Here is a 25,385-nt window from a genome sequence, read left to right on the forward strand (position 1 = left end):
CTCTCCCTCCAGCTTCTTCTCGGCCTTCCTCTTTCTCTTCTCCCTTGTGGTGTCCACGCCAAAATCTGTTTATGGATCCTGTCATCTGGCATTTTCTGTATATGGCCGTACCATTTTCGTAAGGTCTCCATTTTGTGGAGACTTTTGTTTACACTTTTAAGTATGGTATTGTATATGATCTGTTTGTTCGATTTAGATATTGTTTGGTCCCACAGAATGCCGTTCATCATGGATATCGCTTTTCTACCCTGTATGTTTCTGTCATTTATAGCAGCATCGAGTATCTCATCTTGAGTTATCTTCATACTTGTATTCATCACAGTGTTTAATTTCTACCCCATCATCTAATGTAATGGACTGCTTTGTCCCTCCAATACACATGGCTTCAGTTTTCTTAATGTTGACTGCGAGGCCCCATTTGTTAGATTCTTCTATTAGCTTCCACGTCATGTAACGTAAGTCGTCATGATCCTGAGCAATCAGAATTTGGTCATCAGCGAAACATAAAGTGTATAATGTGGTCTCGTCATTGAGAGGAATTCCCATGCCATTTTTCCAGAGCTTGAGTGCTTGTTCCAGAGTTGTTAGGCCACTCTGGCTCTCACGGCCTTATATTATAATATAAACAGCGGATATTGATACTTACAAAAGGCGCCCGAAGACCTTCGAGGGCGCCGCGCGTCGTTTCTAAACTATTAACATAAAACTTGGGTGCCATTTTCGGGCTATATATGCTGGTCTTTGATTATCTGATACGAGTTGTATTTTGTTATACTCACTGGCTTCGTTATGTATGATTCTGGGGTACAACAATCCTGTATGTATAATGTAGTCAGGCGAAAGGCGCCCGAAGGTCTTCGAGGGCGCCGCGTGTCACATCTAAGCTATTAACACAAAACCCTGGATACCATTTTCGAGCTATGTTTGCTGAAAACTGTACCTGTATATTTTAAGCTAATTGTAGGATGTAACACTCTTATATTATTATAACAGAAACGGCGGGTATTGATACCCACAAAAGGCGCCCGAAAGTGTTCGAGGGCGCACCGCGTCGTATCTAAGCTATTAACTTAATACCCAGGATGTCATTTTCAAGCTATGTGTGCTGGCCTTTGATTATCTGATAACTGATACGAGTTGTATTTTTTTGTATCCGCTGGCTTCGTTATGTATGATTCTGGAGCGCAACAATCCTGTATGTATAATATAGTAAGGCGAAAGGCGCCCGAAGGTCTTCGAGGGCGCCGCGCGTCACATCTAAGCTATGAACACAAAACACTGGATGCCTTTTTCGAGCTATGTGTGCTAGACTTTGATTACCTGATACCTGATACGTGTTGTATTTTGCAACCACACTATGCTTAATTGATCTTTGCTTCAAGGAATCTTTGTGTAAAGTTTTAAAAAAAATTTCAGCGTTTAAATTTTTAATGGAATATGAATGAAAGCAAAAGGCGCACCGGCCCGCGGGCCGGTGGGCCGGCGGCCCAGTCCGGGCCTGATGTTCTATGAATCTACTAAGAACACGAAATTGTTATGTGGGAACGAGCTGTGATGTCACTGATGATGATAATTATTATTATTATTTTGATTAAATAACAAATAAAAATTAATTTATTATCTTACCAATTTCAATTGTTTCTTTAGTAAACACTAAAGATTTGTAAGCGTTCACGAAAACTCCCAAAATAATGCAAGTTCCGGTAAAAATGAACCCATACGTCATTAACGGACAAGCTACATCAGCGAATGTCGTGGCCAAGTACACCCATCTTCTGATAGATGGCGTCAAATCCTCTATACCCTAAAAAACAGAACCTCATTGTAATCAGCACAAACAGGATAAAATATTTATGTGATATACAAATACAAAAGCATTTTACCTCTTCTAGCCACATGATTGGGAAAATTATACTTGGAAAATCTTTAACTAATGTGACATAAGGGGCTTGATCTACTTTTAGATTCAATTGTACTCTGATTTGGCCTTCTAGTGGCACTCCAAGTTTCTGAAAACCAAAATAATTATTAATAATTCTCATATATTCATAATTTATATTTGTAGTATTCAAAATATTGTAGGTGCAAATCAGGTAATATATTTCTTATAGTATTTTTTATAAAAACCGCTTTAGCTTTCTTTAAAACTAGTGTCATTTAAAGCCTTATTGAAAACTATAATTTCAAAATATGTGATCAAATCAATATGTGTTTGATATGATCAAATTATTAGAGCCACCTCAGAAAATTTTACCTTTTGTTTTATAATGGTATGTACCTAAGTTTTTTCTTTATACGGTCCACAGTTGCTTTGAAACTTAAATGGAAGCTATGTTTCTATTGGAGTGATTAGTGTTGAATAATAAAGTTTTATTTCTGCTGTTTTCCTTGGTGAGATGTCTTTGGTTGTCCCCATGATGTTCTGGTACCCCTAATGTAACGAACATGCAATGTTTACAAAATTCACAAAAAATAGTATAGGACTGTCAAAATAACACTAGACAGCAATGAAAACTCTCAAAATTTATTATAACTCTAAACACCAAGAATACAAAATAATAGGCACACGAGTTGCAAGCTAGGCTGGGCAGTAGGGTGTCCCGTCTTTGCATAATTTTTTTTTGAGCTACACTATAGCAAGATGTATCCAAATTTGCGTATTTTTTCAGAGATTATGAAAAATGTAAAATAAATACGATAGCATGTCAGCTTCAGGGCTCTACTAGACTTTAAAGTTACGTAAATTTTACGTTTGTACAGACCTAAATCATATACTTCAAATAATACACAAATTGAATTTAAAAGATATTTTATTATTAAAATTAATGAAAAAGGTTCAAAACAACTTAACAAACAAAATATATCCTATATTTGATGACAAAAACTTAAAATTTGAACTTATTTTTGTGTCCAAAATTTGGCATTTCTGCCCGAGACTGCAACCTGGTTCTGATAAAGCTATCTCTAGAAGTAGCATCAGTAACATTCTGCGAGGCCTCTGTAATCAGTTTCACACATCTTTTCACAGATTGTATGTGGCAGGGAAAGTCAAAAAGATCCAAGCTTTTATCTTTTACCATGATGTGAAGGTCCTCAGTAGAAATATGCCGAAGAACCGGCGGTGTTGTAACCTGACATTCGTGATTCGTGCCACATAATAATATCGGTGTAATCTTTAGCAGAGATGTTAATTTTTGGTATTTTAAATATTCTGCGTTTATCGCTACTTTCAGTGTCTCTAGCTTTTTTTATTCTTCGCTATGCCAGCTCCCTAATGTGATCTCTATCATCAAACAACATACTCACAAGTAAGTTTTCTGGGTGGGCACAAAAGGCATTTCTTTCGATAACGGTATCCACAACAGATCTTAGATTTTCGGGTAGAAATCGAGAGTACATAATTAGTTGAAAATATGCTTTGATCCATCCTTAAAATACGCTTTTTGCTTAATTCTGAACCACATCGGAGCATATACTTTAACAACAGTTTACAAGCAATTGTAAATTTTCTGATGGATTAAGCGTACTTATACAAAGTCTGAGTAGACGATTAGCAGTAGTAAGCCATCTGGAGTGTGCCATTTTTCCAGGTTGACGGTTGGCCAATTCAGGAGTACAGAAACCGGTTACTACTGCTTGACATATTTCATATAAATATTTTTGATCTGTACTTAATTTATTGACCACATTTTCTGGCAAGTCAGGCAAATTACCATTCACAGCAGAAAAAGTCACGGTGGGTTTTTTTTCATAAGCAACTAACTGTTTTCCAATAGGTCCGGAGTATTCTCTAGTACCCGAAGTAGAACCATCTATGGTCAGGAACAAGTGACGAAACGGTAACTCATTGGCATGAAGCAAACAAACGCACCATTGTAACGGTCTCTCCAAATACTCCTCTAAATATTGAATCACACCACCCTTCCCGCCAATATTAGTTGCAGTTCCTTCACATCCAACGCAACTTACATCATCTAAATTGAAACTTTGACCCTCAAAAAAAGTTGTGATCGAAGTAAAAATTCCATTTGCAGTGTCACGACTAGGAGTTGTATGTCCCAAAAAAATTGATCCGGGTTCTGATAACAATGAGATGTGTTCTTCCAAAATCTCTTTGCGATGGTAACGATTCCCTATTTTCTCATTTATCAGGGTCTTGTCCTTTCGTCTATCAAAGTAAATGATATTTACCATAATATCTGCAACATATTTTGAAGCATCTCTTCGGGCTTTACATACAGCTCTGTGGATTTTGTTTTTATCAATAACCAGTGTCAGATCTTCGGTAGAAACCAAACCCACGTCAACCAAAACGGCAGAAGCAACAGCAGCACAGATCGCATCGATAAACCGTATCTATCACTGACTTTAGCAACTGTTGGCAACGGCAACGTATTTCTATTAAACGTGGAAGTCGACGGTGTCTCTGTCGAGAAAGAGTCAAACACTGCTTCTTCATCACAATTTGCTGATATAGAATCGGTTGTTTGAGTAGCACACAACTTTTTTGTCGCCCTCATTGATTCTTCTATTTTTCTCTGCTGTCGTTTCATGAATCTGGTAGTTTATTTCTTATCAAGAATTCTCTAAACTTTAACGGAACGTATAATACGACGCAGTATTATGCAGTAGTACAATACAATCTCAATTTATTTTAGTTCAGGAGCCGAAAAAATATTATCACAAAAATGACAATTTTTCCAAACTTTGAAGATTGGTAGAACCCTTAAGATATATTTTTATTTTATTTTTAAAAATACTGTGATAATGTATTGGCAATTACATAAATTTTAAGAGGTTTTGCATTAAATAATGTTTTATATTTAGTTCAGGATTCGAAATTAAGTATAGTGAAATATTACAATAAAAATGACAATTTTTTTAGAACTTTAAAGTTCGGTAGAACCCTAAATATATATTGTTATAATTTATTTTTAAATTATTGTGATAATTTACGAGCAATTACTCCAATTTCAAGAGGTCTTGTATTAAACAAAAACAAAAAGCGATTTTTCGGGACACCCTACTGGGCAGCACTGACAAACAATGGCATCTGAGTCACGTATTGCCACGCACGCGTGTTGCCACTGTGCCAGACATTTATTGCACTTTTATAAAGTGTAACAAGATAGTCAAATGGAAACGAAACGCATTAATATATTATACAGCTTAATTATACTCTTTCTGTAAAACATTGCATTTTACTAGGTGGCTCTAATAATTTGATCACCCACTGTATGTCACTGTCACGGTAGGTACTGGATTTGCCAATTTTCTGTTTTACTTACCGGTTGAATTTTAAAATATGATTCATGTTTATCTCTGTTGGGCGTAAGTCCTTCGAATGGTTCTGATAAGCTAGAATCCGCATCCAAAAAATGAGGAAAAGAAATGTATACTGGCGAATCTGAAACAAAAACATAAAAAGTAATATTAATTTAATTCCCATTAGACTTTAGGCATATACCAGCTTCTGTTGAATATCATGCAGGGAACGATTTTAGAAAAGTGTAGCGTTGGAAGGCGATAAATATTATGGCTGCGCAATCTCAGGGAGTGGTTTAACTGCTCGCCTAACCAGTTTTTAGAGCAGCTGTAAACAGAATCCAAATAATCATGATGATCGCCAACCTTCGAAAGAATACGACACCTTAAGAAGAAGAAGAAGAAGACTTTAGGATAGTCTAGCGATACCGAGAGGTATTCGACAGACTGACGGAATATAACAGTGTCATAGTGGTATGGGTTCCAGCCCTCAGCTCAGAGTGATAACAGATTTTCTTATGTGCCAACCAAGAGAGACGAACTTACAATGGGACTGTTTTACGAATACTTAAGCTGCAGGCTCTGTAGCAGAGGGCTTAAAGCAGTCAACCATATCTTTCATGACTACAAAGGATTAGATCGCATGCGCCAAAGACTTTTTGGAGACTATTCAGTGACTCCAAAAACACATTGTTCTCATCCTCTAAAAATATGTAAGTTGGCAATTTAGACCCGAAAGAGGTAAGTATCTGAAAGTATCTATCCAGTAAGTATCCGATAGAGAATAGAGTACCTTTTCCGAACGGCGTCCATTTAAAATAGAAGGAGGGTCCTACAATGTCTGTGTAAGTATCCTTTATTCATTTAGTAATGGTCGTTAGCTCTCCCCAGACTCTTTCATCCCCTAAAACGAACTCACTGCCCGCCACCGAATTAAAATATGAGCCGCCGGATTGCATCGAATGGTTGAATGTTCTACTCCTTCCTCTTTAAAGCCCCATTTCGACCTAGTATCCAAGTAGTTTTTATTAACCTCTATCTCCATCTGAGCAAGCATTCAAATCGCTTCACCTTAAATATGGTAATTAATAACGGTATTATTTTAAACGGGGTACTGTGTGGACTACCGTTTGTTGAACAATGTTACCAAGAAAGATAGTTATCCTCTGCCTCAGATCAACGACACTTTGGATATATTGGCTGGAAGTAAGTTGTTTTCTACGTTGGACTTGAAGTTTGGATATCGACAGGTAGAAATGGACCCAGTGGATAAGTAGAAGACAGCCTTCACCACAGGATCTGGATTGTGGCAATCCAACGTTATGCCATTTGGACTCTGTAATGCTTCTGCGACATTTGAGAGGCTTATAGAAAATGTGTTGAGTAAAGTGGCATAAATATTTTAAAATGCTTACCGAATTGACAAGGACTGATATTCTGCAAACCCTTAGGAGGACAAAATTCGTTTCCTGGGCAATAACATTTATTGTCGGAGTTCTTTTCTACAGATTCAAATATATTTTCTGGTGGAGTATATAAGCCGGCCGCAATACCTAAAAATAATTTTTAATATTAGTATCCAGTCAAATATGCACAATGTACTATTCTATTTATAAAGCGCAACAGACCTTAAAGCCCTAGGGCTAAAAATACAATTGGTATAATACAATAATATCATCATCGTCAAGACTTTTTATTCCAGATGGAATGTTTGCAGCTCTTACTTAGACCTTTAGGATTCGCTTATTGCTGTGAATCACTCCGTATTCTTGATGTGCATTATCAAAGTTTGTGGTATGAGCTGGCTTTCGTTACAATTTTCTTCCACCCATTTCGATATGTGCATAGTTCCCTCCAGTTTCTCACTTTCAGGACTTTGATATCTCTCATGATCTGGTCTTCCCATCTCTCGCTGGGTCTTCTTCTTGGTCTTTACGTTTCTGGATTCCATCTGGTGATCAGTATTCAGTAGGTCGTTTTTCCTTATCTCTATATATCCCAGCCTTCTCAGTCTCTGAGCTTTTATTAACCTAACTATATCGTCTTCCTTCATTATGTCTCTTAGTTCATGGTTCACTCTTCTTTTCACTTCTCCGTTTTCCATTCTTATCCTTAATTTTTTTAATTTTCTTTTCTGTGAGGCACATTGTCTCAGCTGCGTATGTAAATTACCACGGAATTCGCTAGATAACCTAATTCTAAGCAAAAACTGTTCTATATATTTTTTTGAAAACTCAATACTTTTTGAGTTATTCGTGGTTTAAAATTGGTCATTTTCATTGAAACATAATACCTTTTCGAACGGTTTTTTTGCTAATACCTTAAACATGCATCTAACTAAAGAACTACATCAAACATTTTTGTAGGTTATAAAAAACAAAAAGACACTTGCCTTCGTAAATTTTCTAATGATAATACAAAAAGAAATATGGTAGTGGTGAAAATAGTTTGTTTTTGGTACATTCTCAAAATGGTGTATTCAACTTGAAAATAATAGAGAAACGGTCGATTTTAGGTGTACAATGCAACTAATACCTTTTGTAGCGCTTGAAAGGACCTTTAAAATGAGCTATATTAAAGGTCCATTACATTAAAACTAAGCGAGATATGCTGCAAACAACATTGATAGCTAATGTATTTTAAGAAAAAATGAGAAGTAATTTTAACCCCCATCCACCAAAATGTAAATGCAGCGTTTTCCTTCTACAATACCTTTTATTATAGTGTTATTTCTATGTTCAAAAAGGTGGACGTGTTTAAAATTAATGGTTTTTGAAAAAAAAAATATCAAATTATAGAGCGCATTTTTAAATCTTCTTAAAAATCTTCTTTTTCTCCTTGTAACTTGAAAATGATAAGAGATACAGTAATGAGAAATAAAATGGAAATTTTTATTTGAAAAGATCCCACATTTTTGTGTGGTTTCTTTTTTTCGTATCTCTTATCATTTTCGAGTTACATGTAGAAAAAGGAAGATTTTTAGGAAAATTTAAAAATGCGCTCCATAATTTCATCTTATTTTTTTTTCAAAAACCATTCAATTAAAACCAGTCCAACTTTTTGAACATATAAATAACGCTATAATAAAAAGTATTGTAGAAGGAAAACGATGTATTTAAATTCTGATGGATGAGGGGTTAAATATACTTCTCATTTCTTTTAAAATACATTAATATTCAACTTTTTTGCACAATATCTCGCTTAGTTTGAATGTAATCGACATTTAGTATTGCTCACTTTAAAGGCCATTTCAAGCACTACAAAAGTTATTAGTATCATTATACACCTAAAATTGACTGTTTCTCTGTTATTTCAAGTTGAATGCACCGATTTGAGCATGCAGCAAAAAAACCAAACTCTTCTTACCTACCATATCCCTCCTTGTATTTTAACTAGAATATTTATGAAGGAACGAATCTCTTTGTTTTTTATAACTTACAGAAATATTTTATATAGTTTTTTTGTTAGATGCATAGTTTCTAAGGTATTCGCAAAAATCCGTCCTAAAAGGTGTAATTTTTTAATGAAAATGATAAATTTTCAAACACGAAAAGTATTGAGTTTTCAAAAAATAATTATAGAGTAGTTTTTGGGGAGAAGGGATGGGAACCACCCCCAAGATAAAAGCGCACATCGGCATAGGGTAGACTTTGTTTCTTGAGCTATTCCCTACTTACTGTAAAAATATTAAGTAAATCGATGTAGTAGGATGGAATTCGGAGCCAAATACCCTCATTGACTGCCCTACGTGGGCATTATTACCGTTTTATACAGGGTGTCCAGAAACTCTACCGAAAAACGGAGACAGGAGATTCTTCAGATAATTTTAAGACAATTTAGCTCAATTCACCTAGTTCGAAAATGCTTCCTAAGGGAGCTAGAGCTCTTTGAAGATGGCGTCTTGTAATTAGTTTTTCTTAAATACCTCCAGAACGCTTCAATTTAGAAAAACGAAAATCAGTACGTATATTTATCTTCCATAGATAAATCGATTCCATCTATTGCCAATTTCTAGTACCGATCATAGGCGTCCCTTTTGGATAAGGCAACGGTTATTTTATCACATAACTTTTTTGTCTTTAACTTTTAAGCATTTTTGACAACGGATCAAATCGAAAAAAAAAATTTTCAAATAAAAACGGTGTATTTTACCAACTTAAAGCAAAAGCAACTTTTAGTACTAGAATACCTCATAACTTAATAATCTCGAGTCTAAAAGGCTTAAAAATGGAAGACAAAAATGTTATGCAATAAAATAACCGTTGACCTACCCAAACTGGACGCATATGACCCGTACTAGAAATTCGCAATTAATGAAATCGATTTATCTCTGAAATATAAATAAACATACCAGTTTTCGGATTTCTAAATAGTTTTTTTTAATTTTTGAAATTAAAAAAAAATTTCAAATCGATTTTTATAGAAAACGGTGTATCCTATAGACCTAAAATAAGAGTACCTTTTAGTAGAATACGTCACAATTTAATAATCCAGAGTCAAAAATGCTTAAAAATGAAAGACAAAAAAGTTATACGATAAAATAACTGTTGCCCTACCCAAAATGGACGCCTATGACCGGTACTAGAAATTTGCAATATATGGATAGTATGGTATAACTAAGCCCAAACCCAGACGTCCAAAGTGAAAGTTATCCTCCAACACCAAATTGTTCTATATGGTCCATATAATGTTCAGAAAAAAGTCACACCATTTTGAGCGTCGGGTTTGGGGGGTGAGGGGGAGAAATCGGTAAATTCGTAGTTTTTTACGTTTTTCGTAAATATCTCTGAAACCATAAGATTTAGCATAAACAACCTTTTATACAAAAATATTCTACATTAAATTTGAAATAAAAAAGGCCCTATGCATAATCCTTCTAAAATGAACGGTTTCAAAATTACGGAGGTAGTATAGTATAATTGGTCCAAAAAAAGGCCTAACCTAAACATCCAAAGTAAAAGTTTTCCTCTAACACCAAATTGTTCTATATGGTCCACATATTGTTCAGTAAAAAGTTACATCATTTTGAGCGTCCGGTTTGGGGGGGAGATGGGGAGAATTCGGTAAATTAGTAGTTTTTTTTAAGTTTTTAGTCAATATTTCTAAAACTATACTTTAACGTAAACAATTTTCTATACAAAATTGTGCTACATAAAATTTAAAACAAAAAAGGTTCTATACATAATTGTTATAAAATCAACGGTTCCAGAGTTAAGGAGGTGAAAAGTGGAGGTTTTCGATACTTTTTATATTTTTTGGGCAATTCCTACTGATTTTCTTTAACAGAATTGGGTTTTATAAATCAAATTTGCCATTTTAGTGGCCGATGGTATGTTAGTGATAAGCCCTTGAAGAAACGTCAACCTCACCACCCAAAATCATCATCAATTGCCCAAAAAATATAAAAAGTATCGAAAACCTCCACTTTTCACCCTCCGTAACTCTGGTACCGTTGATTTTATAACAATTATGTATAGAACCTTTTTTGTTTTAAATTTTATGTGGAACATTTTTCTATAGAACATTCCTTACACTAAAGCATAGTTTTAGGAATATTGACGGAAACCTTAAAAAAACTAGTAATTTACCGAATTCTCCCCCATCTCCCCCCCTCCCAAACCGGACGCTCAAAATGGTGTTACTTTTTACTGAACCATATGTGGACTATATAGAACAATTTGGTGTTGGAGGAAAACTTTTATTTTTGATATCTGGGTTAGGCCTTTTTTTGAACCAATTATACTATACTACCTCTGTAACTTTGGAACCGTTCATTTTAGAAGGATTATGCATCGGATCTTTTTTATTTCAAATTTAATGTAGAACATTTTTGTATAAAAGGTTGTTCATGCTAAACCGCATAGTTTTAGAAATATTGACGAAAAATGCAAAAAACTACGAATTTACCGATTTCTCCCCCCTCTGCTCCCCAAACCCGATGCTCAAAATGGTGTGACTTTTTTCTGAACATTATGTGGACCATATAGAACAATTTGGTGTTGGAGGAGAACTTTCACTTTGGATGTCTGGGTTATGTCACCTTTGGGATCAATCTTATCATACCAATTTTCGTTTTTCTCAATACAAGCGTTCTGGAGTTATTTAAGAAAAACTAATTACAAGACGCTATCTTAAAAGAGCTCTAGCTCTGTTAGGAAGCATTTTCGGACAAGGTGAATTGGGTTAAAATATCATAAAATTATCTGAAGAATCTCCTGTCTTCGTTTGTAGGTAGAGTTTCTGGACACCCTGTATATCCTTTGCTTGTTTTTCTCGATACATATTTGGATGTTATCAGTGGTCTTAGACTTCCCATCTTTTTATTTCCCTTTGCCAATCTGGCATTCAGTTACCATTCTTCCTGACCTCTCTCATCTATAATAACCCCCAGATACGTAAAATGGACCATCCTCTCGAAATTATATTTCCTTGCTTTATTATAGCATTTCTTAAACTGTGTGAAACGCTGATCTGATCCATTCTATTGTAGACTTTTTTCCTGACATCATCCTGAACACAATGCAAGAAGTTATAAGTCGATAATAGGTAAGTATATTTAAAAATCGATTTATTCCAGTGTTTTTTATTCTAATGCCCTGGTCTATTCACCTAAACCTAATACCGCTAATACAATACTTTTTTTTTTAAATTGTGACTGGATTAAAACAACGAGTGTCAAGACAAATGCGCAACCTATTCTGCGCAGTTCTCTGACGAATCCCAGTCTGTATCCCAAGTAACGTAAAACCAAAGAATACTAACACCAAATACAGTCCATAGTATTTGCTAATAGGCCAGGGTAATAAGACAAAAATATACCCTGTTCGTGACACTTCAGCAGCCAGGGTACTACAGGTAATACCTACAGGAACAAATTGTAACTATTTCCTGCGTAGGATCTGGCGGCCATTTTTATTTATAAACAATTAACTGTCAAATAATGGCATGTTTCCCTTTTTTTTTCAAATCAATGGAAAACAGTGAAACTTATGATATTTTTAGTACAAATATCTTTGAGATTATGGAAAAAGCTTTAAAATGACATATTACAAAGTTTGATATACTCATTTATTGTTAATATAATTGCGAAAAAAGGTCGGAATTGCAAAAAAAATATTTTCGCAATAACTGTTTTAAAAATTAGTGTACAGGTTTGAAATTTTTGTCAAATGAGGGTTCTTTGGTGCTTAATATGTGATAAAAATTTCAAAGCGATTTATTCAATTGTTTAAATTTTATTCGAATTGTTTATCCCAGAGAGCATTTTTTTTTGCAATAACATAAGTCAGAAAAAAATGACGTTAGAACCATTCCACAGGTGTCAAATGGAAGAGCGTGAACTATATTTTCAAATTGTTTAAAAAAAAGGGAATAAAAATGCATTTATTAGCAATAAATAATTATGCAAAAGTACCGTAAATCTTTCCTTATAAACTTTTTGGATAACTTTTTCCAAAAAAATTAACTTTTTTACCCTGTTTTAAGTGCACAACTACCAAGTAATGTTATTTATATCATAATTGATAAAAAATTGTAATAAATATATATAATTTCTTATATAACAAAATAAAAAGTTTGTAAGGAAAGATTTACGATACTTTTGCATAATTATTTATTACTAATAAATGCATTTTTTATTCGCTTTTTTAAACCAAGTTGAAAACATAGCTCATGCTCTTTCATTTGACACCTGTAGAATGGTTCTAACGTCATTTTTTTCTGACTTATGTTATTGCAAAAAAAATGCTCTTTGGGATAAACAATTTAAATAAAATTTAAACAATTGAATAAATCGCTTTGAAATTTTTATCACATATTAAGCACCAAAGAACCCTTATATGACAAAAATTTCAAAGCTGTACACTAATTTTTACAATAGATATTGCGAAATTAATATTTTTTGCAATTCCGACCTTTTTCTGCAATTATATGAACAATAAATGAGTATATCAAACTTTGTAATACGTCATTTTAAAGATTTTTCCATAATCTTAAAGATATTTGTACTAAAAAAACCATAAGTTTCACTGTTTTTCATTGATTTGAAAAAAGGGGAAAAATGCCATTTTTTGACACTTAATTGTTTATAAATAAAAATGGCCGCCAGATCCTACGCAGAAAATAGTTACAATTTGCTCTTATAGGTATTACCTGTCGAAAAAACGCTTCAGTACCCTGGCTGCTAGAGTGTCATGGATAAAACCTTATTACCCTGGACTATAACACATCCACTAAATTTCAAATAACTGGTAAAACTAAATTTCAAATTGTAATTATTGTGCTTAAATAAAATATTTCCACAGAAAGAATTCAACAATAACTAAGTACCTATTGTTTCAAAATTATTGCAGTAAAACAACTTAAAGGATCCAATCCAAGTAATGAAAAAACCCGAAATTCTTTCTTCAGGTTTTTTTCATCTTTCTACCATTATCATAATTTGGTGTTTTATCACTGCAACGTTGCTTGCAATAGTTTTATGCCAATAAAAACTAGACAGACTCGTTAGCACAGAGTGTCGTTAGTTTTCAGCAATTATTAGACCTTAGTACCTACACGCGTCCTTAATATAATGAAATTGTTAAATTTCGTGTTAGAAAGACTTTTTGGATAGGGAAATAATTTCTTCGATGATGAGTAGTTTTCGAAAAGTGTAATTGGTGTTTGGTTTGATATTAGTAATTAATAACTTTATTGTAGCTGTGATTGTAGTGAATAAACTTTGATCAGACATTTTGATCTGGTTTCCATGACATTTTTCTGGTGGTAAGTGAATTAGTGAATAATATGTATACTTAGATCACTTAGGGGTTGCACGAAAATTACGTGCTTTTTTTATAACATTCAAGGAAGAAACAAAAGCAATATCATTCATCCCATTAAAATTAAAATTTAGAAGTTTTGTATATGAAAATTTGAATTGTTTTAAGAACTTTTATGTTAATTTTAAACTACTTTTTGAAGAACATGGATATATAGGGTGGAAGGCACTTATGGAATAAAATTATTTCTGCCCTTGTTTCAAAAAATTATAAAAATGCTAAAACCGTCGATTTTTAAATAAAAATGTTCACTTTCTAAACATAAACTTAAATGTACAGGGTGATCCTTGCAAGTCTAACAGAGACCATAAGCTTTATTTTTAATGGAACACCTTGTATATTCTTATATTTTTAAAAGCTGCTTAACAATATGATTTCAACAAACTATATTATGTAGGGTGTTTTATAAATAATACAGGGTGAACTTTTGAAATTAAAGAGTATGGAAACCACTTATGGAATAAAATTGTTTGTGTATTTATTTTAAAAAATTATAAAAAATACTGGGACACATCAACTTTTAAATTCTAATGGACGCTTTTCAAACATAAATTAAAATATACAGAGTGATTCACGCAAGTACAGCATAGTCCATGATCTTTAGTTTTAATGAATCACCCTATATATTTTCATATTTTTAGAATCTGCTAAACAACCTCATATCAAAAGAGTGTATACCTACCTATTATGAATAATACAAGGTGAAATCTTAAAATAATGTGTAATTTTCGGCAGTATATTAAATACCTACATAACATTTTTTAAAATTAATAATTTATTTGCTTTAAATAATGGTATATATTTTAAATTAACTAAATAAAGGCATCAATTTTCTAAACTAAGTATTAAATCTATTGGGTTTTGTATTTAATGTCTTGACAAAATTTATAAATAATTTCAAAATTTCACCTTGTATTATTCATAATGGACCCTATATAATACACTTTTTGATATGAGGTTGTTTAGCAAAGAGTTTTTGAAGTTATACTTCGTTACGCGCGATAGGAGGGTGAATTTTTATATGTTAAAACCTACGATCCCGGCGCATGCGCATTATAACTTTGTTCTGATTGGATGTTCAAATGACATGTCAAAAATTATCCAATATGGCAGCTGTAGCGCAATTGTGGTTTGGACGGTTGACGGTTTGTTTATGTATGGTTGTTGCGTTTTAAAATTTGTGGGAAGAGAAGCAACAAAGGTTAGTTAATAGTTATACTGCCTTTTTAAATAGTTTTCATATTATATTTTTGAACTTATACTTCAAAATGTTTTAATTTATGTATGTATCAGTCCAGAAAAGGTGTGGAAAGAATATATTAGTGTTTTTAAATATATTTTTCTACAAACGTGTTAGAAATGCAATTTTTAGGACTCCATAGGAGCGTTAAAAATGCTACTTTAAGGCATTAGTGCTTTCAAATTTTTAAGGCACTGCAGTTAAAAGTGAATTGTCAAATTGTGAAACGTCAAAATATTTATATTTCATTTATTAACGTTAATATTAATAATACAACTTGCGCAATTTAAAAAAGGTGGTTTAAAAGGTTTTTTATTATAATTTTGTCTCTTTGGATTTGTCTTCCTTGAGCGTAAAATAATAAAACATCTATTTTTATATTTCACTTGTCACCGTGATTTATAATTATGTATATCTGAAAGGTAAGTGCATACGGCTTGATGGCCTTGTTGGTAGAGCATTAGACCAGAGATCAGAAAATCGCGAGATTGCGGGTTCAAATCCCGGACGATTCATATTTTTTTCTTTTTTTTTTTAATATTTGGCATTGTTAAGTTTTGGTTCATTTTTGGTAATTATTGTTAATTTTTTGTATTGTAACTGTTAAGTAGGTATATTTATTTCGTTGAAATTATATTATAATAGAAGTATAACTTCTTACGTCTGTACAAAGTACACACACATTCTTTTTATTCTGGTCATTTGTACAAATTTCTAATTGCAGAATAAATTTATTGCAGGTATCTAAAAAAAACATGTATCAAGTTTTTGATTTTTAAATCCAAGGTTAAGCTTTTTAAATTCCTATGAATAAATTTGGATAGGATACTAGTATCTTTGAGTACAATAAAATTACATTAAATGTACAATAAAAAGCATATCTACACTTATTAAAAAAAGAATGTGTGTGTACTTTGTACGCACGTAAGAAGTTATACTTATATTATAATATAATTTCAACGAAATAAATATACCTACTTAACAGTTACAATACAAAAAATTAACAATAATTACCAAAAATGAACCAAAACGTAACAATGCCAAATATTAAAAAAAAAAATAAAAAAATATGAATCGTCCGGGATTTGAACCCGCAATCACGCGATTTTTTTATCTCTGGTCCAATGCTCTACCAACAAGGCCATCAAGCCGCATGCAACTTACCTTTCAGATATACATAATTATACATCACGGTGACAAGTGCAATATAAAAATATATGTTTTATCATTTTACGCTCAAGGAAGACAAGTCCAAAGACACAAAATTATAATAAAAAGCCTTTTAAACCACGTTTTTCAAATTGCGCAAGTTGTATTATTAATATTAATGTTAATAAATGAAATATAAATATTTTGACGTTTCACAATTGACAATTCACTTTTAACTGCAGTGCCTTAAAATTTTTAAAGCACTAGTGCCTTAAAGTAGCATTTTTAACGCTCCGACGGAGTCCTAAAAATTGCATTTTTAACAAGTTTGTAGAAAAATATATTTAAAAACACTAATATATTCTTTCCACACCTTTTCTGGACTGATACATACATAAATTAAAACATTTTGAAGTACAACTTCAAAAATATAATATGAAAACTATTTAAAAAGGCAGTAAAACTATTAACTAACCTTTGTTGTTTCTCTTCCCACAAATTTTAAAACGCAAAAACCATACATAACCAAACCGTCAACCGTCCAAACCACAGCTGCGCTACAGCTGCCATATTGGATAATTTTTGACATGTCATTTGAACATCCAATCAGAACAAAGTTATAATGCGCATGCGCCGGGATCGTAGGTTTTAACATATAAAAATTCACCCTCATAGCGCGCGTAAAGAAGTATAACTTCAATAAAAAATATCACTTTACTTCCTCTAAAAGTGTTTTTGTTGAGACTTCTACACATAGTTTCCCCTGCCCTGCCCTGTTAAAAATTTCATTTTTAAGTCGTTACTTTCAAACATAATATCTATATATTGATTTTGTGTATGTATTAATGTAAGTATTTAGCTTTTAATGAATATTTTCATGAAACGTGCTTGCTACACATTATACACTGTATATTGTTAACCAAAACATTGAAAGAGATAAGAAAGTGAGAAACATAATGTAATCAATTCCCAAATTATATTAAATGAATCATTTAAACATATTTCTTTTTTTATGACTCCGTCATGAGTCAGTTTTAGTGAGCATTTCACTTATAACTTTACTTATAACTAGATAAATCTACAAATGTACCTAATCAGTTAAGTCAAATGTTTTGGTACGCCGCGCGCCGATCTAAACCAAATAAAAGGACTTGATTGGTTGAGTTCATCTGTAAAATGAATAAAATTGTAAGTATGAAAAAAATCACTATTTGATATGGAACCACAGGCACACCATTTGACTTGTCTGTTTTATTCCAGCGGTAGATAATTTTTTTAGATGATTTTAATAAATAAAAAAAATTCTCAAAAATTTACTTATCTGCTTTTGTCCGCCGACCACACATATAATTTATACTAAAATCACAACAAAGATGCACTAGAAAAAAAAAAACAAACCAAGACACGTTGAATGTTACAAGTAGGGATGGGAAAAACCTACCGGTTTTTTTACTTCGCAATAACCGGTTTTACCGGTTGTTTTTTTGTCCCGGTTATAACCGGTTTTTTCTTTTTAAAGTAAAAACCGGTTATTAGGTTTTTACGGTGATTAGGATTCGGTTAGGTATTATTTCGGATCCCAATCCTAATTATTATTCTCAAGTAATTATTCCAAACAAAACCATAATTCAAATTTTATTTTATTTTATAAAATACAGCAGCAAACTGAAAGTGCAATCTCATATCAGCCAGAAACAATTATTAAGTTTTATTATAATATTTCCTTGAAAAGGTATTTGTAATCATAATATTTCAATAATATTTACATAAGAAGTGATCTGGTTGAATTAGACGCAAACATCATCTATTTTTCACACTTAACTCTTGACATTGAAAGTGGGTGAATGACTTTTTCTGATTACCAAAAATAATGCTCTGACTATGAATATCGAATTACTGATTACGAATACGAAACTTCAAGAATTTCGCTACGTTTTCAAAACGATACACTCATACAGGAATTATTAAATGAGTTAAAATGTACCTATTCTACAAATATACAAACGTGTTAAAAGTAATACATGTTCTTTCGATAGTACTAACTTTGATCATATTGATATCGAGTCGAATGGAGTATCGCAAACTAAAGTGTATTGTAAATGTAACTTTGTAACCTATTGGATTAAAAAAACCGAAAACCGGTTTTTCCAAAAACCTGTATTGTAAATGTAACTTTGTAACCTATTGGATTAAAAAGACCGAAAACCGGTTTTTTTGGCCGGTTATAACCGCCAGGTTAAACCGTAAGCAAAAAAAAACGGTATAACCGAAAACCGGTGTTTTGTCAAAAACCACCATCCCTAGTTACAAGGAGAACTTAACGTGTCTTGGTTTGTTTATTTCTAGTGATCTTTGTTGTGATTTTAGTATAGTTTTACTACTTACCATGCTTGGACACAGCTTTTCTGTACTTCAAAGGAAGAGTTCGGCAGATGTCTTTGTCGTAAAGGTAAACAAGATCTTCGTTGGTATAATGTCTCGGTGGGAAGAAAGATCCCTCACTGGATCGCAAATCGTTACAAGGAGCGTCTTCCCAGTACGTTAGACTATCTTTTCCATTGAGTTTATCGATGATTCCAAATTCGTGCATTCCTGTTGAACCCGTATAAATATTGTGAACTTCTGGCAGAGTACCGTTACGCTAAAAATAAAATATAAATTACTACATACCTACATATTACATATTTTGCACTTCATAATACAGGGCAATATCTCCGGAAGGAGAGGTTAAAGCCGAGGAAGAACATCCTGGCTCTAAAATCTCCGAGAGTGGTGAGACCACCGCTTATCTTGGTGGTCAGTACATCTCGGTTCTTCTTCATTTTTTAGTATGGTATAGTTAGACCCAAACCCAGACATCCAAAGTGAAAGTTATCCTCTAACACCAAATTCTTGTATATGGTCTACATAATGTTGGACCTTGAACGAAAATATGTGCATAAAATATTTGAGATGTGGCCATATCGGAGAATACTTAAAATCCCGTAGACTGATTGAGTCAGAAATGAGGAGGTCCTCCGAAATAGTATAGTATAATTGATCCAAAAGATGACATAACCCAGACATCCAAAGTGAAAGTTATCCTTTAACACCAAATTGTTCTATATGATCCACACAATGTTTAGAAAAAAATCACACCATTTTGAGCGACGGGTTTGGGGGGAAGGGAGAAATCTGTAAATTCGTAGTTTTTTAGGTTTTTCGTCAATATTTCTAAAACTATGCGGTTTAGCATAAACAACCTTCTATAAAAAATTGTTCTACATTAAATTTGACATAAAAAAGGCTCTATGCATAATTCTACTAAAATGAACAGTTCCAAAGTTACGGAGGTAGTATTGGATAATTGGTCCAAAAAAGGCCTAACCCAGACATCCAAAGTAAAAGTTTTCCTTCAACACCAAATTGTTCTATATAGTCCACATATTGTTCAGTAAAATGTTACACAATTTTGAGCGTCCGGTTTGGGGGGAGATGGGGAAGAAGTCGGTAAATTAGTAGTTTCTTTACGTTTTTCGTCAATATTTCTAAAACTATGCTTTAGCGTAAACAATGTTCTATACAAAAATATTCTACATGAAATTTAAAACAAAAAACATCCGATACATAATTGTTATACAATCAACGGTTCTAGAGTTACAGGGGGTGAAAAGTGGAGGTTTTCGATACTTTTTATATTTTTTGGACAATTGATGATGATTTTGGGTGGTAAGGTTGACGTTTCTTCAAGGGCTTATTACTAACATACCATCAGCCACTGAAATAGCAAATTTTATTTACAAAACGCAAGAAAAGAAAATTTCTTGTTAAAGAAATTTTTTTTTTCATCAGTAATAATATTATAAATTGCCCAAAAAATATAAAAAGTATCGAAGACCTCCACTTTCATCTTCCGTAACTCTAGAAACGTTGATTTTATAATAATTATGTATACGACCTTTTTTGTTTTAAATTTTATGTAGAATATTTTTATATAGAACGTTGTTTACGCTAAAGCATAGTTGTAGAAATATTGACGAAAAACTAAAAAAACTACTAATTTACCGCCTTCTCCCCCACCGCCCCCCAAACCCGACGATCAAAGTGGTGTAACTTTTTACTGAACAATATATGGACCATATAGAACAATTAGGTGTTGAAGGAAAACTTTTACTTTGGATGTCTGGGTTAGGCCTTTTTCTGGACCAATTATACTATACTACCTCCGTAACTTTGGAACCATTCATTTTAGAAGGATTATGCATAGGACCTTTTTTATTTCAAATTTACTGTTGAACATTTTTGTATAGAAGGTTGTTCATGCTAAACTGCATAGTTTTAGAAATATTGACGAAAAACGTAAAAAACTACGAATATACCGATTTCTCCCCCCTCTCCCCCTCAAACACGACGCTCAAAATGGTGTGACTTTTTTCTTAACATTATGTGGACCATGCAGAACAGTTTGGTGTTAGAGGAAAACTTTTACGTTGGATGTTTGGGTTAGACCTTTTTTTGGACCAGTTATACTATACTACCTCCGTAACTTTTGAACCGTTCATTTTAGAAGGATTATGCATAGGACCTTTTTTATTTCAAATTTACTGTTGAACATTTTTGTATAAAAGGTTGTTCATGCTAAACTGCATAGTTGTAGAAATATTGACGAAAAACTTTAAAAACTACGAATTTACCGATTTCTCCCTCCTCTCCCCCAAACCCGACGCTCAAAATAGTGTGACTTTTTTCTGGACATTATGTGGACCATATAGAACAATTTGGTGTTGGAGGATAACTTTCACTTTAGATGTCTGGGTTTGGGTCTAGTTATACCATACTAATATTCTATGGGTTCACTGTCAACTCTGAGGTTTGCAGTTTGATTCCAGTAAAGGATTCTTTTAGTATTTGCATCATCTTAACGTACTGTACTTGATCAAACTCTTTCTCGTAATCAACCAGACATGATTGTTTGTGTGAAAGATTAAAGATTGTCTTTTGCTATTTTTATAAGAACAATTTGGTATGATGAACTTCCTCATTTATTATATTTTGTAGTTCTTGTGTGTTAACTGCTGTAAGGAAGATATCATCACCGTACCTGATGTCTATGGTGGTTTCATTAATCTTGATTCCGTCTTGGACCTCGTGCAACGTTTCTCTGAATATACAGTGATGAGCGTGCTAATAACCGGCAAATTAGCGCAAAAGATGGAAAACGTATTAAGTTGTGAGATAAAAAGAAATGAAACTAGTCGAGCTGCGAGATTTAGCGATATTAACATATAAATTCACATTATATTGATTGTTTCCCACCTTTACACGTACCAGATGAGCGTATCAACTAAAACTGTCACTGTGACAGTGGCAGTTGCCAAACTCGTCCAATACGTCTAAAGATGGGAAACAAATATTATAATGTAAATTTTTAGGTTAATATCGCTAAATTTCCCAGCTCGACTAGTTGCATTTCTTTTTATCTCACAACTTAATACGTTTTCCATCTTTTGAACTATTTTGCCGGTTATTAGCGCGCTCATCACTGTATACTCCGAATACAGATTAAATAATAGCAGTGATTGGAAGCATTTTTGATGTTGCTATATCAGAGAATTCTTACAATCCTACAGACTGATCGGGTCACAAATGAGGAGGTCCTAAGAAGAATGGGGAAGAAACGAGCGGTACTAACCACCATAAAATCTCGAAAGTTGGAATAATTTGGACATATTATGCGAAACAAATCCAGATATGCCCTTCTACAAGCCATCCTGCAAGGGACAATATTTGGAAACCGAGGTCCAGGAAGAAGAAGAACATCCTGGTTAAAGGACCTCAGAATCTGGTTCAACACAACATCTGAGCAGCTTTTCTGCGTTGCTGCAGATAAAGTAAAGATTGCCATGATGATCGCCAACATTCGTCACGGATAGGCACACCAAGAAGAAGAATAGCGGTGATAAGACGTAACCCTGTCGCACTCTCCGTCGGATTCGTATATCTTCGGATGTATGATCTTTACCCAGCCAGTATTTTGAGATATATATTTAAAATGTTCATTAGGACTTACGTTAATTAACAATCCCATTTTCTCCGCCGGTCGTTTGTACTTCGGATAAAACTGATGAGCCAGAGAAACCAACTTGTCGTCGTATCCAAACACTAGTTCATCTGCCGTAATACTGATAAAAGGTTTGTAACTACCAATGCTTAACATCACTGATATGCCTTTCTGGACAAAGTAGCCTAGGTTGTTGGACATTGTCGATAAAGTCTAAAATTAAAAAGAAAACAATGTAAATTTAGTAGAAAAAAAAAAACAAGAATATATTATTAACAATATACATATCGACGGTTGAAAGGTAAAAGGTTGTAACCCACAAATCAACTTTTTTCAGGAAGTAGAAAAAACATTCAATTTAAGTAGCTTTATGAGGAATTAACTCCTCATTAAATTACAGAACTCAGTGACAGAAAAGAACGCGATGCTTCCCGGGTTAAAAGTCTATTTCTCGACGAAATGTTTCAATATGGCGGATCTTTGCTAGGTGAATAGAATGTCTTTATTAGAATTGAATGAACTGCATCGTAGTTTTCCGTATTAGACCAGGAAGGATCTGTTTTTAGGTGGATGTGAGAGGTGGCATTCAGATTTTTGCGGATAAAGTTAGGTGATAACTTCAACAATAATAATTGACTTATGCTCCTTCTCAAATATGCCCGGAACATTAATAAAAAAATAAAAGATTTAAAAATTTCAAAAAATTTCGTTTTTTTTTCTACTTTCTTTGCTTATAACTTTAAAACGATTCATTTTGGAACAAAGTCGTATAGGAATAAAACAAAGACAATTAAATTTTCTATCAGATACGATTGGTTAAAAATGTCCTAATTTAACACCCTTGCTGCAAAATAGCAATAAATATAAAATAAGGAGGCAAAACAAGCCTGTCCTTATTCAATGTTTTTCCATCACTTAGGTTACACTTGGAACCTTCCTAATTCGCTTAGAAAATTTTTGTAATGTGCTAAAACCGTCCATCAAATTTCATTAAAATTGACTTACTAGATTTTGCAGTAATAATTTTGCAATCTAAACTTTTTTTAAAAAATTAAAATTTTTTAAAATCTTGCACAACAAAAACTAGAACATAAAAAGATTTGTCAATTTTTTTACATATAAAGAAGCACTCCACCTATCTAATGCACGTTACAGAATTGAAATCGGATTATTTAAGCAGCCTCAGGAATGTTTTAAAGTTTTTTTTATGGCATGGACTTTATGTCAATCAACCAGTCACAACATGACTACTATATCAAAAAGATTAAATTTATATCAAGAAGATTAAATTTTAAAGTTATAAACAATTTTTTGGCTTATAAACAAATTCGTGCTGTGTCCAGGAGGGGTGCTAAGGGCTCCTATATTTAGATGGACTTACCCAAGTTTTTTTTATGTATTTTGACCCGTAGAACACGAATTTTTTGGATAACAGTTGATCCGGATGTCGATAAGATTGTTATAAACAAAGAACTTGAGGAATTACATAACATCGATTTTTCGCAAAATAAAACATTTTTTTGTATTTCTTGGTAATTCTAAGCAAAAAATGTTCTTACAAGTTTTTTCGTAGGATGCATAGTTTTCGAGATGAACGCGGTGGAACATTAAAAAAATCGAAAAATTGGAAATTTTGAACGAGAATAACTTTGATTAAAAAATAAAATAGCAATTCTGCTGACAGCATTTGACAGGATAAGTTAAATTATACCGGTTTTAATTATTTGCATTGCTAAAAATTAATTTTTTTATTATTAAACAAGGCTATTTGTTTATAAGCCAAAAAATTGTTTATAATTTTAAAACATTGCTGAGGCCCCTTAAATAATCCGATTTTAATTCTGTAAAGTGTATTAGATAGGTAGAGCACCTCTTTATATGTAAAAAAATAGCCAACTTCTAAATGGTCTGCTTTTTGTTCAGAAAGATTTTAAAAAATTTGAACTTTTTTAAAACCATTTATATTGCAAATTTTTTTTGATGCAAAATCTATTAGGTCGATTTTAATGAAATTTGGTAGACCATTTAAGTAAGTTATAAGAATTTTTTAAGCGAATTACTAAGGTTCTAAGTGCCACCAAAGTGGTTAAGAAAGTTCTATATTGCAGAAAATATATTTGCTATATTTAGTTCTATATTGCAGAAAAGGTAATACCTTAAGACATTTTTGCCCAGTCGTATATCATACAAAATTCAATTATCTTTATTTTATTTCTCTACGACTTTGTTCCAAAACGAACCGTTTTAAAGTTATAAGCAAAGAAAGCAGAAAAAAATCGATGTTTTTCGAAATTTTTAATTATTTTAATTTTTTTATTAATGTTCCTGGCATATTTGAGAAGGAGCATAAGTCAATTATTATTACTGAAGGTGTCACCTAACTTTATCTGCAAAAATCCGAATGCCACGTCTCACATCCAAAATACACGTTTTTTTTACAGATTAGTCCTGGTCTATATGTATAAAAGATTAAGAGGAAACAGTAGCGATCAACAGGTAGCTAAAACGCGTTCCAAGATTGCGGCTGTAATTTTGAATATTTTTTCGAGATATTTGGCACACGTATTCGTAATGTAATGAAGAATGGCGGTACAGAGCCCAATTTGAAAAATATAATAATATTTGGAAATTACTCTGTAATTAAATACAATATTAAAAAAACGAGCTTGTACCGCCATTAAGAAGAACAAAAAAATACACTTTGTTCAAATAAACTTTTTTATCCGATGCCTAGATTTTGTGTCATTTTGGAACTACTAATGAAATAAAAAATTTTAGTACTATGACACAAAATCTAGGCATCGGATAAAAAAGTTTATTTGAAGAAAGTGTATTTTTTTGTTCTTCTTAATGGCGGTACAAGCTCGTT

At 32.8% G+C, this 25,385-nt stretch overlaps 1 protein-coding gene across 4 annotated transcripts in view; it reads right to left on the minus strand.

Annotated features, from left to right (window-relative positions):
- Positions 1–25,385, minus strand: part of LOC114327208 (scavenger receptor class B member 1) — a 633,383-nt gene that overhangs the window by 9,201 nt on the left and 598,797 nt on the right. For all 4 annotated transcript variants that reach the window (XM_028275754.2, XM_028275763.2, XM_028275773.2 and 1 more), the window contains 6 exons: positions 22,526–22,729; positions 18,862–19,117; positions 6,681–6,818; positions 5,289–5,407; positions 1,884–2,009; positions 1,627–1,804 (listed from right to left, as the gene is read on the minus strand). In XM_028275754.2, coding sequence (XP_028131555.1) covers positions 1,627–1,804; positions 1,884–2,009; positions 5,289–5,407; positions 6,681–6,818; positions 18,862–19,117; positions 22,526–22,729 — 1,021 coding nt within the window. The remainder of the gene's footprint in view (positions 1–1,626; positions 1,805–1,883; positions 2,010–5,288; positions 5,408–6,680; positions 6,819–18,861; positions 19,118–22,525; positions 22,730–25,385) is intronic.

This window comes from Diabrotica virgifera, chromosome 4 (assembly GCF_917563875.1).
Source record: "Diabrotica virgifera virgifera chromosome 4, PGI_DIABVI_V3a".
Classification (NCBI taxonomy): domain Eukaryota; kingdom Metazoa; phylum Arthropoda; class Insecta; order Coleoptera; family Chrysomelidae; genus Diabrotica; species Diabrotica virgifera.